General features: G+C 37.3%; 1 protein-coding gene across 1 annotated transcript; it reads right to left on the bottom strand.

Moving 5' to 3' along the window:
• Positions 1-7,838: 7,838 nt before the first annotated feature.
• Positions 7,839-14,422, bottom strand: LOC145772756 (sugar transporter SWEET1-like). Its single transcript, XM_082584634.1, has 6 exons — positions 14,115-14,422; positions 11,518-11,595; positions 11,247-11,370; positions 9,270-9,431; positions 8,486-8,605; positions 7,839-8,119 (listed from the first exon to the last, which is right to left on the bottom strand). Exons 1-6 carry the CDS (start codon positions 14,180-14,182, stop codon positions 8,027-8,029), a joined length of 645 nt encoding a protein of 214 aa, XP_082440760.1. The 5' UTR covers positions 14,183-14,422; the 3' UTR covers positions 7,839-8,026.
• Between the last annotated feature and the right edge of the window lie 228 nt (positions 14,423-14,650).

The raw sequence follows: 14,650 nt of genomic DNA, 5'->3' as shown, positions 1-14,650 counted from the left end.
TTTGAAGATACCTTGCTTGTGCATTGCTCGATGCTTCTGCACTTTGGCATGGTAGGTAGGAGTAACAAATATTGTTTTACACACCACAAATAAAAAACAACCCCACTTAAATATTCAGTTGAGATGTCATAAAAGACTCAGAAAAATAAACATTGCAGGAAACCGGCTCAGGGTGACCATGCGGATTCAGAAAAAAAGTACATAACAATAGTGAAACTATAATTAAATGTAATAAAACACAAACATACTACTTCTGTTCAAATAAACTTTGCAGACTGTGGTTCAATCAATTAAAGTAGTTTTGATGATACAAATTTTAGTACAAAAAAAAAAAGGTCTGGCAGCACTACTTCTAAAAATATATTTAGGCTAGGCTAGGTAACTTGATGACAAAAATAACTAATTATTCTAAGGTTACATACAGACGGTGACGTAGGATTCAAAGAACCCAATTAGCCTAACAGTTCGTATTTACATTGATTCAATATCTGAATATTGAATAATATTCAATCGTTGGGTTTGCAGAAGGCGTCGTTGGATTTTCAAAAAATCGCCGAATAGGGAACTCGCCGAAAAAGGCTCTCGTTGAATAGGGAACTCGCCGAATAGCAGCAGACCCTTTCATAAAAGTAACCAAACAAAGCTAAGCAGCACCTTAGCATTACTTTTAACAGGTGTAACATTTTTTTGTTAAATGTTGTGGTGTTGCTTAGCTATGTCTGTTTATGGTTGAAAAAGTACTGTAACCTCTCCACCCAAATTGTTTTATAAAAGTATTCACCAGATTTATATAAATTCATATTTTGTAGTTGCCCAGAATCAAGATGATGCATTTATGGATATTATGACAAAAATTAAAGACTTTGTAAATTTTGATGCGAGACCACTGCATCATGCCAATTTGGGCAGTTTTATAAATAGACTATGATCAGATAATTTCATATTTTTTTGTTGCCCAAATCTAAATGATACAGTTATGTAAATGGGAAAAATTAATGAATTTGTTCATTTTGGGGAAACTGACTCACGGTAATTTAGGCAGAACTTTGCATAAATAGACTAATCAGTTTCATCAAATAATTTCATGTTTTTAGCTGCCCAAATCGACACGATGCATTTGTGAAAATTAATAAAATTAGCTATAGGCCTATAGCAAATTTTGCGTTTTGATTTGGGCAGTTTCACAAAAGTATTAGAGACATATTTTGGTGGCTGCCCAAATTGGCATGATGCGGTTGGTTAAATGCATTTCGTAGGCTACTATACAGTTTGATCACCATGCAATACAACACATCAATACGGGTGTGCCAAATGAAAATTTTGCGGCACATTTCTTGTGCAAATAAGAGGCTGTACTTAGTTTGATAGGTAAAAAATATTAATTTATAGTTTTTTTTAATTCATGCAATTTTGTAGCTTTTTATATAGCAATTTTTGCCCGAATAATTGCAAAATTTTCCCCAAATTTGCGACGTTTTGAAACAGCAGGGGGAGCGGCTGCCCCCCCTGGCTCGTACGGCTATGGGTACAGAAATGGCTGGAAATTGCAAAAAAGTCACATAACAATGAAATCCTGTTGAAAATATTAGCAAGAAAACTGAAAATGCAAAAAAGAAGACATTTGAGCATTTTTGGGTGTCCTCGGAGGACAATTTATTTTTCTTCAAAAAAGAGGACAAATCCTCTTAAAAGAGGACATATAGTAGCCCTGTATAATATAGGTCCTGCATCTCCCCTACGATGCTGACTTTTGGTTTTAAATGCTGTCATTTATACAATAATCTTTCAACGTTGTTTATTAAGTAAGTTAGGTAAGGTTTGCATTGTTTGTTTGTTTAATTATCTTTATCCTGCATTGCGGGAAAGCGGACTTGAGCGCTATGCATCGGTGTACGCCTTCCGATGTACACCTGACCCACGCTGCAATGTCTGTTTCCGGTTGTCTACTCTACTTATGACTTAAATTTGGTACTACTCATTAGGCTACTCGAAATCGACTAGGCAGTTTCTGTGAAATTCTCTATGAAGTATAAAACGAATAATTCTCTTTTGCTTTTCTTCATTATAATTTGAAGCAAATTATGCCTTCTCTTGGCTTCACCTTAATCCATATTTCTAAAATGCTTTCCGGTTGTAACACAATGATTGTGCTATGTTCGTGAATGATTTGATTCGTACAGCGTAGCCTACTTGAGTTGCTGGTCGTCGTTTGAGCTCTTTGGTTTGGAATCTTTATCCTCGGACTGACAAAGCCTTGATTGGTTATTCCTAGTATAGTTTCGCATATTTGTAGAGGCTCTTGACGCAGGGCCGGTTACTGAACTTGGCAGAGTGAAGTTTTCCGATTGTTGAAGTGTTGTGGCCGCTGAATGGAGAGCAGTCCTGAAAGTGCGTTGAAAAAGCGCACACTCCGAAAGTCGAACCAACGACGCGTGATCTTGAGCCGAGCGCGTAACCACTGAGCTAACGAGGCGGACATTTGGGCGGAGGGTCCATTCTTTCACTACCCTAGTTACCTTACTAGTTATGAGTCGTGATGCTAATAGATCAGGGCTACTCAACTGGAGGACCGCGGTCCGAATCCGGACCTTCTGGGGTCAAATCCCCCCTTTCAAAATTTCTGGCTACGCTACTGGCCTCTATGCAGCATAGGCCTAAGGCATGTTACAGAGCAGACACCGATATATAATATAGAAAAACGATTACTATTAACTTAATACAGTATACCGTACAGTTACAGAGTTTGTCGATATAAATTTATTACACTTGACGCCAAGAAAAACTATTTGTTGTGAATTTAATAGGCTACAGTAGAACTCGGTTAATCCGGATCTTCGCCTAATCCGGATGAAACTGGAAGTACAAATGATTTGTAATCTTTTTCTTGAGAAACAGCTTCGGATTATCCGGATTATTTAATCCGGATCTTCGCCTATTCCGGACAAAAGTTGCTCTTTCTCTATCGCTTTATCCGGATTTTCCCGACAATTTTGCCATTTTATGCTAAAACGTAACGTGGCTTATTACGAGAAATTTCTTATCTATTGTTCCGTTAATGTGACGCAATAAATTATTGCGGATTTCTTCTTTTCATGAACAGTAATCCCTCCTAACGCAAAATTCGTGCGCAAATGCCCAAACTCGTACTGTAACTTGAAAAGATGTCGGTGGAATGTTCGGCGGTATGTCGGTGATATTTTTCCAATAGAAGACTTTGTCTAATTTTTGTGAGTTTTCCAAAGAAACTCGTCTTCCGTAACTGTTTTCAAAAGTTTTGAGTGACTACAGATTATTCCGACACGCATGTCTGAAGATATTTTGCCAGTGTGTTCTTGCGTTAGACGCAGAGTCTACAAATACATTCGTTTTACATGCATACTGCATTTCAAAAGAATTCTATCGCTAATATGGTGATCGCGCGTCTCGGAATTGACAGATGACCACACTAATGCGTTCAATTTTGGTGATTTTTACCGATACCCTTTTATCTAGGTAACGTCAGGCTTGATAGAACCGTCATCGGTTAATCCGGATCTTCGCCTAATCCGGATGGAATTGCCGGTCAAATCGAATCCGGATTAACCGAGTTCTACTGTATATGAAGTAGGCTACGTACAAGAAATATAGTTTTATGCTTAATTTTTTAATTCAAAACAGCACTTTGACTACAATAGAAAATAAATAAACACTTTTAGCAAATATAAAGTTCACTTTAAAGTCTGAGATTTGTATGATTTGTAATACAGTAGCCCCCGCTTATTACGCCCATCTCGGGTCAGGACAAACTTGGGCTTAATAAGCGAGTGGGCCTATTAAGCGGGAGACATTTTCTATTACAGGAATGAATGGGAGCAATTTCGGACCGGACCAAATTGAGCTTAACAAGCCGGTGGGCCTGTCAACCCTAGGCTTCATAACCGGGAACTACTCACGAACAAAACATAACCTGACGTGAACAACACAAGTCAATTGAACGTATTTTTTAAACCGCTTAAGCAGGGTACTGGGACGCGGTTCGGTACATCATAAAGGGAGTAGCTCAGTAGCGTATGTACAATTGTGCATGTATTTCCTGTTGTTGTGCAAGAAAAATTAAAACCCAATGAAAATATTGCATGGTAGCCTAGTTTTATCGTCCAAAAATGTGAATAAACTGAAACAGCTCTTAAGCTGTTGACTCCAGCTGCGCTGAGTAGGCTACCAAACACAAATTATATGTTCGGTTAAACGAGGACGCTGTAGCCGAGTATATCGTTTCTTTTGTACAAAAGAATAGTGGGTTGGGAGATTCTTACTAGTAACCAAGCCAGCATAATGTTTTAGGTATACATTTCAATTGCACCATAGGTCATTTATTTTCCAATTGTTTAATATCACCGTTTGATTTGCTTTATGTAATTGGCAAGTAACTGTTATATTTCACATCGGTGCGAATATTGGGCAGATAAAATTAGTCCTCTACATCGATTCAACGTCTACAAACGTAGTAAAACAATGTAGGACAAAATTTGTTAACTAGATATTAGGGTGTTTCATTTTTTCACCATTTTTTTTGAAATTCAAAATGCCTGGGGTCCCATCTGGTGGTATTTGGAGGAAAAAGTTTACACCCCAATTTTTTTTCAATTATGACGTCATATTGAGGTGGTCCACGAGGTTTGAAGTTTTTGGACCTCAAAATTTCGAAATTTGGCCGTATCTCCGGAACCACTCATCATAGATCGAGGAAATTAGTATCAAAATGCGCAGAAGGGTCGGTCTCCTCCTACCTGATGTAGAGAATATTAAGGTCTATCTGCTTCAGAAAAAAAGTTATTTCAAAAAATCTGATCTTCGGTCTATTTTCTTCTGATGAACAGAGATCAGGTGATCAAGATAAAAAGTTTTTCTGTATTTTTCCACTCTTGGAAGCTGTTATTGCGTAGTAATAGTTGGTGTTAAGGTTTCAGTACTGGGCTTGTCAAGTCTTGCTATCTAGTTAAGCAAAGCCCCATCTTGCATTGCTCCGGGACCCTTCTTGGCGCCGTCCACAAAAGAAATGACACGGGAAAGATATATTTCGTTTATGTGGAACATGCATTAAAGGGTATGAATATCATGACCAACTTTATCATTAAAATAATTGACCAATCGAGTATTGACTCCGGACTGTTTTCCTGTGTTGAGAGCAGTCGTATCACTATCAGCCATGACTGAATGTACTTGGGATAGGTGAACTCTACAAGCCTCCTGGATGATGGTGCCAAAAATCAGTTCTGCAGTAACCGACACACTTTTGGGAAAAGACAGCGAGCAAACTTTCGTGCTTCATGCCTATCATCAACAAGTTGACCCAAGAAAACGTATCGATCTATTTTATCGACAACGCGCCCATCATAACATAACTGCATGGCAGAAGCTGAGTTGAGAAGGTTCTCACTTTCCATCAGAGATTTTTCTCTTGTTTTTTGTCGTTGGCGGTATACTGTCGAAGGTGATGCAGCTATTTGATCTTTTCCAAGAACCGACCTCATAAGATCTGACTGCTGGCGTACCGAAGTCATCCTACAATCAGCAAGTACACAACGTCTATCATTTATTGAAAAAGAAGGTACTTTCTTGTACACTTTTCCCCCAACAGCTGGTTTCAGAGGCTCGTATTCCTTATCATCTTCCCAATTCATATCCCCATCAGAGCCGCTTTCGCCACTGTGTAGACAATAGACATCTAACTACTTCATTTTTTCTTCTCTGTTTCGAACATAGTAGTGCCGATGCTTTGGCAGATTGTATGCCAGAAGTGCTCGGTTGTTCAACTTCACTGCTCGTTTCGCACCTCCTTTTATGATTTTCCCGTTCCAATGCCTTTTCTACATGGTTGACATCTACGCCACCGATAAACATTTTTCGATCTTTTCGCTGATCTGATCGCTTCAAGCCAAGCGATTTCTTTCTCCTGGACTCGGTTTTCGAGTTCACAGAGTAAGAGAGTTTCTTTTGAAAAACAACCGAATTTTCGGAGATCGAACACTTGCATGCAGTGTGTGTGGGTTTTGTGGCCGTGCTAACTACTGATGTATAGCTTACTACATGATTTTCCATTCAGGCACGTTTTAAACTTTTCAAGGTTTTGCCACCTTTTCCTGTTCATTAACGTGCTGGTAGGTCTATATCGATTTTTGTAGTTGGTATATTTTTCGTCCCGGACGCGTTAATGACGAAAAATAAAATGATGATGCACATTATATCGAACAAGTTCTGTAACCATTCTTGATTAATCTCATTACCTCTGCATTTCATTTCTTTCTTTCTTGCTGTATTGTATTTCTCTATCACGTCTTTTAACTTGGCTTCAATTCTCTGTTTGCTAAGCACTGGAAGACCAGCTTTGTTCCATATGCCAACTACATGTTTCAGCAGTTTATCTTTAAAATAGGGTATTTTCTTCAAAAACTTAGGATTAGTTTCAGCTACTTTCTTCAAGTAAAAATAGTGACTGACTATATCTGAATTAAGGGGAAGCACATTTCTCTCCAATTCCTTGAAGTTTTGCATTGACTTAGGCCTACTAATACTTGACTATTATTACGCAATAGCAGCTTCCAAGAATGGAAAAATACAGAAAAACTTTTTATCTTGATCACCTGATCTCTGTTCATCAGGAGAAAATAGACCGAAAATCAGATTTTTTGAAATAACTTTTTTTCTGAAGCAGATACTACCTTAATATTCTCTACATCAGGTATAGGAAACTGACCCTTCTGCGCATTTTGATACTAATTTTGTCGATCTATGATGAGTGGTTCCGGAGACACGGCCAAATTTCGAAATTTTGAGACCCAAAAATTTCAAACCTCGTAGACCACCTCAATATGACGTCATAATTGAAAAAAAATTGGGGTGTAAACTTTTTCCACCAAATACCACCAGATGGGACCCCAGGCATTTTGAATTTCAAAAATGGTGAAAAAATGAAACACCCTACTAGATATCGTAAAACAAACTTTATGACTAGAAAGTTTTTTAAAATGGAAATAAGTCGCTTGCAAGAAATAGACAAGCTTTGCCACAAGCTAATAGTGAAGTTGCTATTTTTGTAGTTAACTCATTCCAGCCAGAAAATCCTATTGTAGTGAAAGCGGATATTGTTTAGTTTACACTTTACTGGAAGTACATGCACTTATCACGAAACCAAACTGTAAGGTACTTTATGGCCAAACCGAGAGCAGTAAAAAGTACAGACCTTTCATTTGGCATGCTTCTCTCTGATAAGCAAACGTTTCTTTCGCATATAACGATCAAAATCAATAAAAGAAACAATATTGCAGACTCCTCACTCGTAGTGAACTGCAGAGTGATGTTACACCATACGTCTCATTAACTCAATTGAACTGATATATCTTGAACGGCAAACCTTTTTTTAAAAATGTTTCATCTTTGCAGTAATGATGATGATGAACCCAAAAAATTAACTGCTCTTTAGCATTCATTCGAGAGTAAATATCGACACCATGGATGGAGGGGTACAAGGGCATAGGCTCTATCCAAGGGGGGTGAAGGGGGTGATAACCCCCCCATTCATTGGAGTAGTTGGAATGACTAAGACGAGTTGAAAGTTGTTGTTGAAATGACTATGACGATTTTAGCCCACTGTCCAAAAATCACCCCCCCCCCCGAATTCTAAAAGGGGATACAGCCCCTGTACAAGGGTATAATCTCGGCCACAGAAGCTTAAATGAAAAAAAGAACCCAAGGAAGACTTATCCTTTCGTGCATACGGTATGCGCTAAAGCAGTCGCTTAACAGAACTAAAACTCTGCATTTACAAATATGCAATTGATATTTCTATGTTTCTAGAAATTAGAAAAAAAAAGTAGCCTAAGCCATCCAAAAAGCAGCTAATGTAATTTACAAACAAAAACAAAAATAAAAACAGTAAAGTTTTGATAGTGGACTGCAATATATATTTCAGCTTGTGTACAAATGTTTAAAATGTACGACTTTGGACCATACAAAACTACTAAGTATATCAATATATCATAAGAATTCACAAAGGTAAAGTAGCCGATGTTTCAGAACGATATCTATAAAATAAATAAAATCTGAAGAGACTTGTCAAAACTCCAACTATGTTAGGAATCTAAAAAAAAGAAGTTTTCAGTTAGATACAGGTTAAACTGTTTTGAGCATTGTCCCAGGTTTAACAACTACAGAAAGACATTTGTTTCTTTTACCAATGGGATATACAACCATTGTATCACCTCCCAAAGCAGCATAAGAATATGGTGTGATACAGTTTGGTGAACTTTTACTCACCTTTACTTCACTAAGTCAGAAACAATCATTGTGTGTTGAAATTGAGTTACGCTAATTATTATAAGTCAAAAAAGGCCGCAACATATTTGTAAAGCATAGTTCTTACAAAGCTATTGGTGTGAACAGATACCGATGTTGTGTGCGTCTCCACAAATGAGTCATCTTAATAGTAAGCCAACTGCATACTCACTACAATAAAAGTGTCTTTTATAAGAAGACCAAATGCTGTCCACATTCCGGCGCAATGCAAAGAGGCTACGGTCAAGGGGAAGGATAATATGGCCGTCGACTTTTGGCGTATCACCGTATTCTGTCATAGCGAAAACGTCGATTCAATAGAGCTTGCGTTTCAGTAGTATACATTATATATATAGATACAGAGTCAACATTATTAGCAAAAGTATTGTTGATAACAATTAATACAGTATATCATAATGGCGGATACACTAAACAAAAGCTTATAATTTTATTATTATGAGTGATATAATATCACGTCGGCTGCATAGCCGAGTGATGAGAGCCCTGGGACGGCAATCGAAAAGGCGCCGGTTCGACACCGCTCAAGAGCATGCGGCTGTGTCTTTGGCAGGACACTTAAAGGCATGCCTGAAGGTGGACACGAAGATTGGCTTCCTTGCCTTCCCGTCCACTTAATCTAAATCTTCAACCACCGGGTGTAAGCCTGGATACGACAAACAAAAAAACATGAGTAAATATGTCGAGAGTTATGATATGTAGTACACTCAAGTGGTTCCATGTGCTATTGTGCTGTAACACTTCTCCAATTTTCTTGGTCTAACAACTGCTATATACAGATTACAGAAAAACACCATATATATATGTATATTGTATGAACATTGAACAGTTATCCAATAACGGTGACAATAAAGAAATAGCTTGCAAGTTTTCCAATGCTAAAAATGGATTAGCTGCTAGGTAAAAAAACAAACAGAACACAAACATTCTTAACTTACTATTTCTGCAAGGGGGGAAGCGAACATTAGAATGGTGATAGTGCAGCTGAGCACACCAACAATTTGCACAGCCCATGCCATGCTCGAGATGAGACGAGTAGTCACAAACCAGGTACTGGAGAAAATAAATGCTGCCACAATTGATTGCTTTACTTCTTTCTCCTGCATTGTAATTGAAGATCAAGCTTAACAAAACCAGTATTTTTAAATTTTCAAGTAGTTCCTTCACTCTTGGATTGATAATAATTTATAACAGTCAGTATATAATAGCAGACGACTTCTCATTAGTGCAAACTCATGATTGGTTGACACAAATAAAGAAAATGTAATGTTTTGAGGTGAAGAAAAAAGTTCTCGTGTTCCATTGATGGCAATGACTTGCAGGAACTACGCAAACGATTGTCACACAAAGACAGACATGGCGCACAGCTTTTCGCCGTCGACTTTGGCCACATTGACGTTACGTCATAGCTGCGTTGAGAGAAATGATATCGAGTGGATGATTAGCTGCCACAGCACAATGTATTTGGGTGATGAACAGTTAACAACTACATCAAACATGAAGGGTTTGTTTGCTTGCAAAAGCACCACAAGCTCATGATACAATAAAGCTCTCAATTCACGTTCTGTGTCCTTGTCGTTTTGACTGAAAATCGGAGTGAAATAGATCGGCTGTTCCCAAGCGTTCTGACAATGGGCCGGATAAATGCGACACAATCGAACAACGGCGACCGGATGATTATTTCTATTGAATGCAACGCAGCATACTGCAACCTGCGATGATTCAACAAACCATAACCAGTAACCACGTAGGTTGACACGGACGGGATGCGAAATATTTATCAGTGTACTTTACAACTCATGTGATCTGTTTCCCACCATACAGTATAATTTGCTCGAAATCATTCTTGTATCACTTGTTCAGTTTGTGCTTTTCAGTCTCGAGTGTCGTTACAGTTATAGTACGTATCAGATTTATCTCATTCCTGATGAGGACACACGTATGTGTCGAAAACATTTGAGTTGATACATTTTTAAATTATATTATATGTCTTTGTAATAAAACATGTTAAACCCGCTAAAGTTACTTTGTTTTGTTAGCACATGGTTCAACAAAGCAAACTCTCTCATCATCATCATTATGTTCCTTCCTCGTATTGAGGGTTGGATACAATGCGCCATTGTTCTCGACCATGAGCTGTGCGTACTGCACTTTCATAACTTAATTTTGTCCATTTAGCGATGTTTGTTGTCCAAATCATTCTTGGTCTGCTTTTGTTTCTTTTACCGTTTATCTTCCCTTCTATTAATGATCTTTGTGACGAGTTTTGCCTTATTGTGAGTTTGAAATACAAATAGTCAAAAGAAGAAAATTGAAGTAAGAGAATTTTGCTTGAATTGAATTTGGAGAGAACTTCATCGCTAGGGATCTTTTGTTTCCATGAAATTTTTAACATTTGCCATTAACATTTTGCCATATACCAAAGCTTTATATATATATATATATCTAAAGTCGGCAAACTATCGGTAAACCGCAGTCGACTGGTTGAGCAGTGAGCACCACTGTAGTAGATCTTGAAGTAAAGTTGCTTCCCCAGTGTCCATGACAGTTGCTAGACACATAGAACGTTTTACACTAATGCGTGTGATTGTCATCTGTCCACCAATAAAAATAAACAAACGAATCATGGTGTCGTAACTAATAATGAAGGCAAGCACTAAAATCGTCAGTCGACAAAAACGTAGTTGACAAACTACATCATTTTTATGTTGACATCTGCAAAGGTTAAATCAATGTAAAAATGAAGACTGGAAATGAACTGGAAACGATTCGACGAAGGGAGAGCTAACCTGATGACAGATTCGCCTGGGCTCTTGTGACGCATTTGTTTGATTTTAATTGAAAACAAATGACTTAAATATAAACATTAAACATCAGGGCGACAGCAAGTACTAAGTATACAAGCTTAAACATACCTTGGTTGTTGAATAGAAGATAAATATGCTCATATATACAGTCTGCAACAACGAGCCAATAATGTTCACAAGAATAACTGTAGAATTGTATGTCATCTGCCCGTAAACAATCCATGCGATGCAACTGCAATATTTTTAAGCATAATGCATAATTTAATAAGTGAAATTAAAAGTTATAGATTAGAACAAATACCTTAAATCTAACAACTGAAACCAGTTTTTCGTTTTTCATTGAGTTAAAAATTGAAGACAATAGCGACATGTCACTCACTTCACATTTGTCATTAGATAAGGAAGAAAAGGAATATTCTTTGTGTTTTTCTGTTTAAACATCTGGAGGCACTGTGGTCTGAAAGACAGTGAAAGAAATTCATTGATTAATGATACAAGAATAGTGAATACACACAGATTATTTTTTTTAAATCTTTTTAATTATGATATTGATTTTAATGTTCATGTTCAATTGAAACTAAATAGTTTAGAATTGCCATAGTGAGAATAGGTGGAGGTTGAACTGCAGTGGTGAAGTGGGTCTTTAACATGTCTAGCTTATTGGCCAATATGCTTTGCCTGTTTCATGGTTGGAGTTGTTGTGTGAGATTCAAAGCAACACAAATAAGGCAAATTAGAAGAGACACCAAAAAAGTTAATGAGTACAAATGATAAAGACAACAGTTTATAGGGGTTGAAACAGTTGCCGCCGATGTCATCACTATTTAGAATCTGTCATTCGTGTGTTACATCAAGCTGATTGGTTGTCAAACTTATTATTACCCTCAAATAGACTTCACTTGTTGTGGTAAGCTATATTATATACTGCAGTCATATTGATTTCAATTATCAAAAAGTGAAGCTTTTGTTAAAAATTAGGCATATAAATATATTGTTTTTTATTAAAAAATTACAAAGATCAATTTGACATCATGGGAGTTTGAAACTAGTGTAGCATAGGCAATAGGCATAAATGCAACGTTAGTTTGCTATGCTAATTAACATACAAGAAAGGTATATATAATTTTATTCAAAAAATACAAATGTAAAATTGTGCATTTGGAAAACAGCACAGCACATGGCTATCAGTATCACACCAGTTATCAAACTTCTGATCATATAATTCAAGTGAGAAAAATAGAAGTAGGCAAATATTTTAGCCTTTCCAAGCTTGTTAGTACAGTCTGGAAGTGTCAACTACTAGCTTCAGATGCAAGTAAAAATGAAGTTGCTATTTGTAAATTAATATCATAACCATCCACATTGTCAGCAAAAAATGAAAAACGATGCATTGACAATATGCATCATTGAATTTAAACCAGAGTTGGTAGATTTCGTTTCGGTATGTAAGCTATTTATGTTTTTTTGTCAGACGTTTTTGTGAATTAAGTTATTAATTCAGGCCCGTAATTGCCGGGGGGGCTTGAATGCCCCCCCAAGCTCAAAGTAAGAGATACATATTGTATTCAAATCTGTTGGGGAAGTCAAAAAACTGGTGAAAATGATTCTGTTAGCACCATCAACTAATGCTTGCAGGGAGCGTTCATTTTCAGCAATGAAGCGTTTAAAAACTTGTTTAAAAACTTGTTTAAAAACATCTATGTCTCATGACAGATCGTACAATTTATTGCTGTTGCATGTACACAAAGAAGAAGTCTCTAGCTTGAATGTAAACGATATATCAAGGGACTTCATCAATGCAAACTCTGCCAGGCAAGCTACATTTGGTTTTCCAAATGAGTAATCCCAGACCCAAGACTTTCTATATTTAATTTGTTTTGATTTTCATAGCCTATGTCACTTTGTACAATTATCTTGCTTGTAATTTTGTAGTTGTGATGTAGGCTACTGGTAGGGTAATAGTTATAGGGTTTGTCGTCGTCGTCGTCTGAGCTTTTGGGGTCGAGGGTCTATCCTTTTACCACCCCAGATTTACGATGTTCCCGGACTACACTGGAAAGCTGCTAGAGAGCAGCCAGTCTTTAGTTTCATCACCCAGGACACGCAGACCTTCCACTCCGTTAGGTGGCTTGAAGATGGTACAGTCATTGATGATGTGGTCTGCGGTCTGTTCCTCGGCACCACATTCACAGGAGGAGGAAGAAGCCATTCCTCATTGGTGCATGGTTGAGCGGAAAAGCCCGACGCCCATACGGAAACGGTTGAGGCGCACCCATGCCTGTCTCTGTAGTGTCAGGCCGATGGGGCGTGTGTCGGTGTTATAGGGTTATTCCAGACAGATTGCACGATAATGATTTTTAAATTTGGGTGAGTTTTTTTGGCAAGGCATCTCAGGTAAAAGCAATTACAATGGAGTAAGATGCTGGTTTTGGAAATATTGTCCATAAATATCTCTTAAAAACAAATCCATCAACATTGGATAGCTGTTAGTGTTTTTTGACGTTTACTGGCGAATATTACACCCCAAAGGGGATAAAGTGGTTTGGTGGAGACCTGTACCAGACAAAGTCACGAGGGTCATTCCTGACAAAGTTGTGTGTTAAAAATATCGCATCTCTTCTATTCTGCAATTATTTTGGCTGGAATTACCCATGTTTTGGCTGGAATTATCCCAATCATTCGAAATTACTGTTATCTAGCACCTTGTGACTTTATAACATGCCGTGCCTTTGCCCGAAAAACTGCAAATTAGACTCATTGCAACTAAAAATGTTATGTGCATAGCCTTTTACTTCGCAACAGCTTTTGAGCCCCCCCAAGCTAAAATGTATAATTACGGGCCTGTATTAATTGTAATTACAATTATTATTGTACAATTACATTAAATATGATTATCATGGCAAAAATTTGGAATTATATAAACAAAATTAAGTTAAGCCCCCAAACTAACAATGAAAAGGGTATTAGCCTACTTACAGTCCAGTGGAAAACATGATGATTGTAAAGAAAGTGCATCCGAGTGACAAAATATTAATCCACTCCATCTTGAAAAACACACCTTTCTCAATTTAACCCCTCAACCTTCAAATCATAAATGCATGAACATGAAAACATTCAAAACCAACTAACCAAAATACACTTTTTAACAATGTATTTAAAAGGACTAGGCACACATTTTGGAGAGGCATGGCTGACAGTATTGCAACATGAAATGAGGATGATTGCTATAGCTTAATTGATAATTCAATTATAGACAGTTTTTAAACAATAATTGATAGACTGAAATCATGAAGAAAATTCAAAAGGATATAATGTCTCAAGTTGTTAAACCAAGCATGTTTGAAGTGATGTACCATGTACGGTACCGTACTACACAGGCCTAGCTCCCTATTTTTTGCAGCCAAGTAGTCATATATTGTAGTACAGTAGTATATAAAAATTCTAATATGATTGATACATTCCTAAGTCATATATATTTTGGATAACAACTCTTTTGTAAATTGTTACAGACT

The sequence above is a fragment of the Aplidium turbinatum genome, chromosome 6, assembly GCF_918807975.1.
Source record: "Aplidium turbinatum chromosome 6, kaAplTurb1.1, whole genome shotgun sequence".
Taxonomy (NCBI): domain Eukaryota; kingdom Metazoa; phylum Chordata; class Ascidiacea; order Aplousobranchia; family Polyclinidae; genus Aplidium; species Aplidium turbinatum.
The sequence above is the reverse complement of the archived record's forward strand: the minus strand, read 5'-3'. Positions and strand labels throughout refer to the sequence as shown.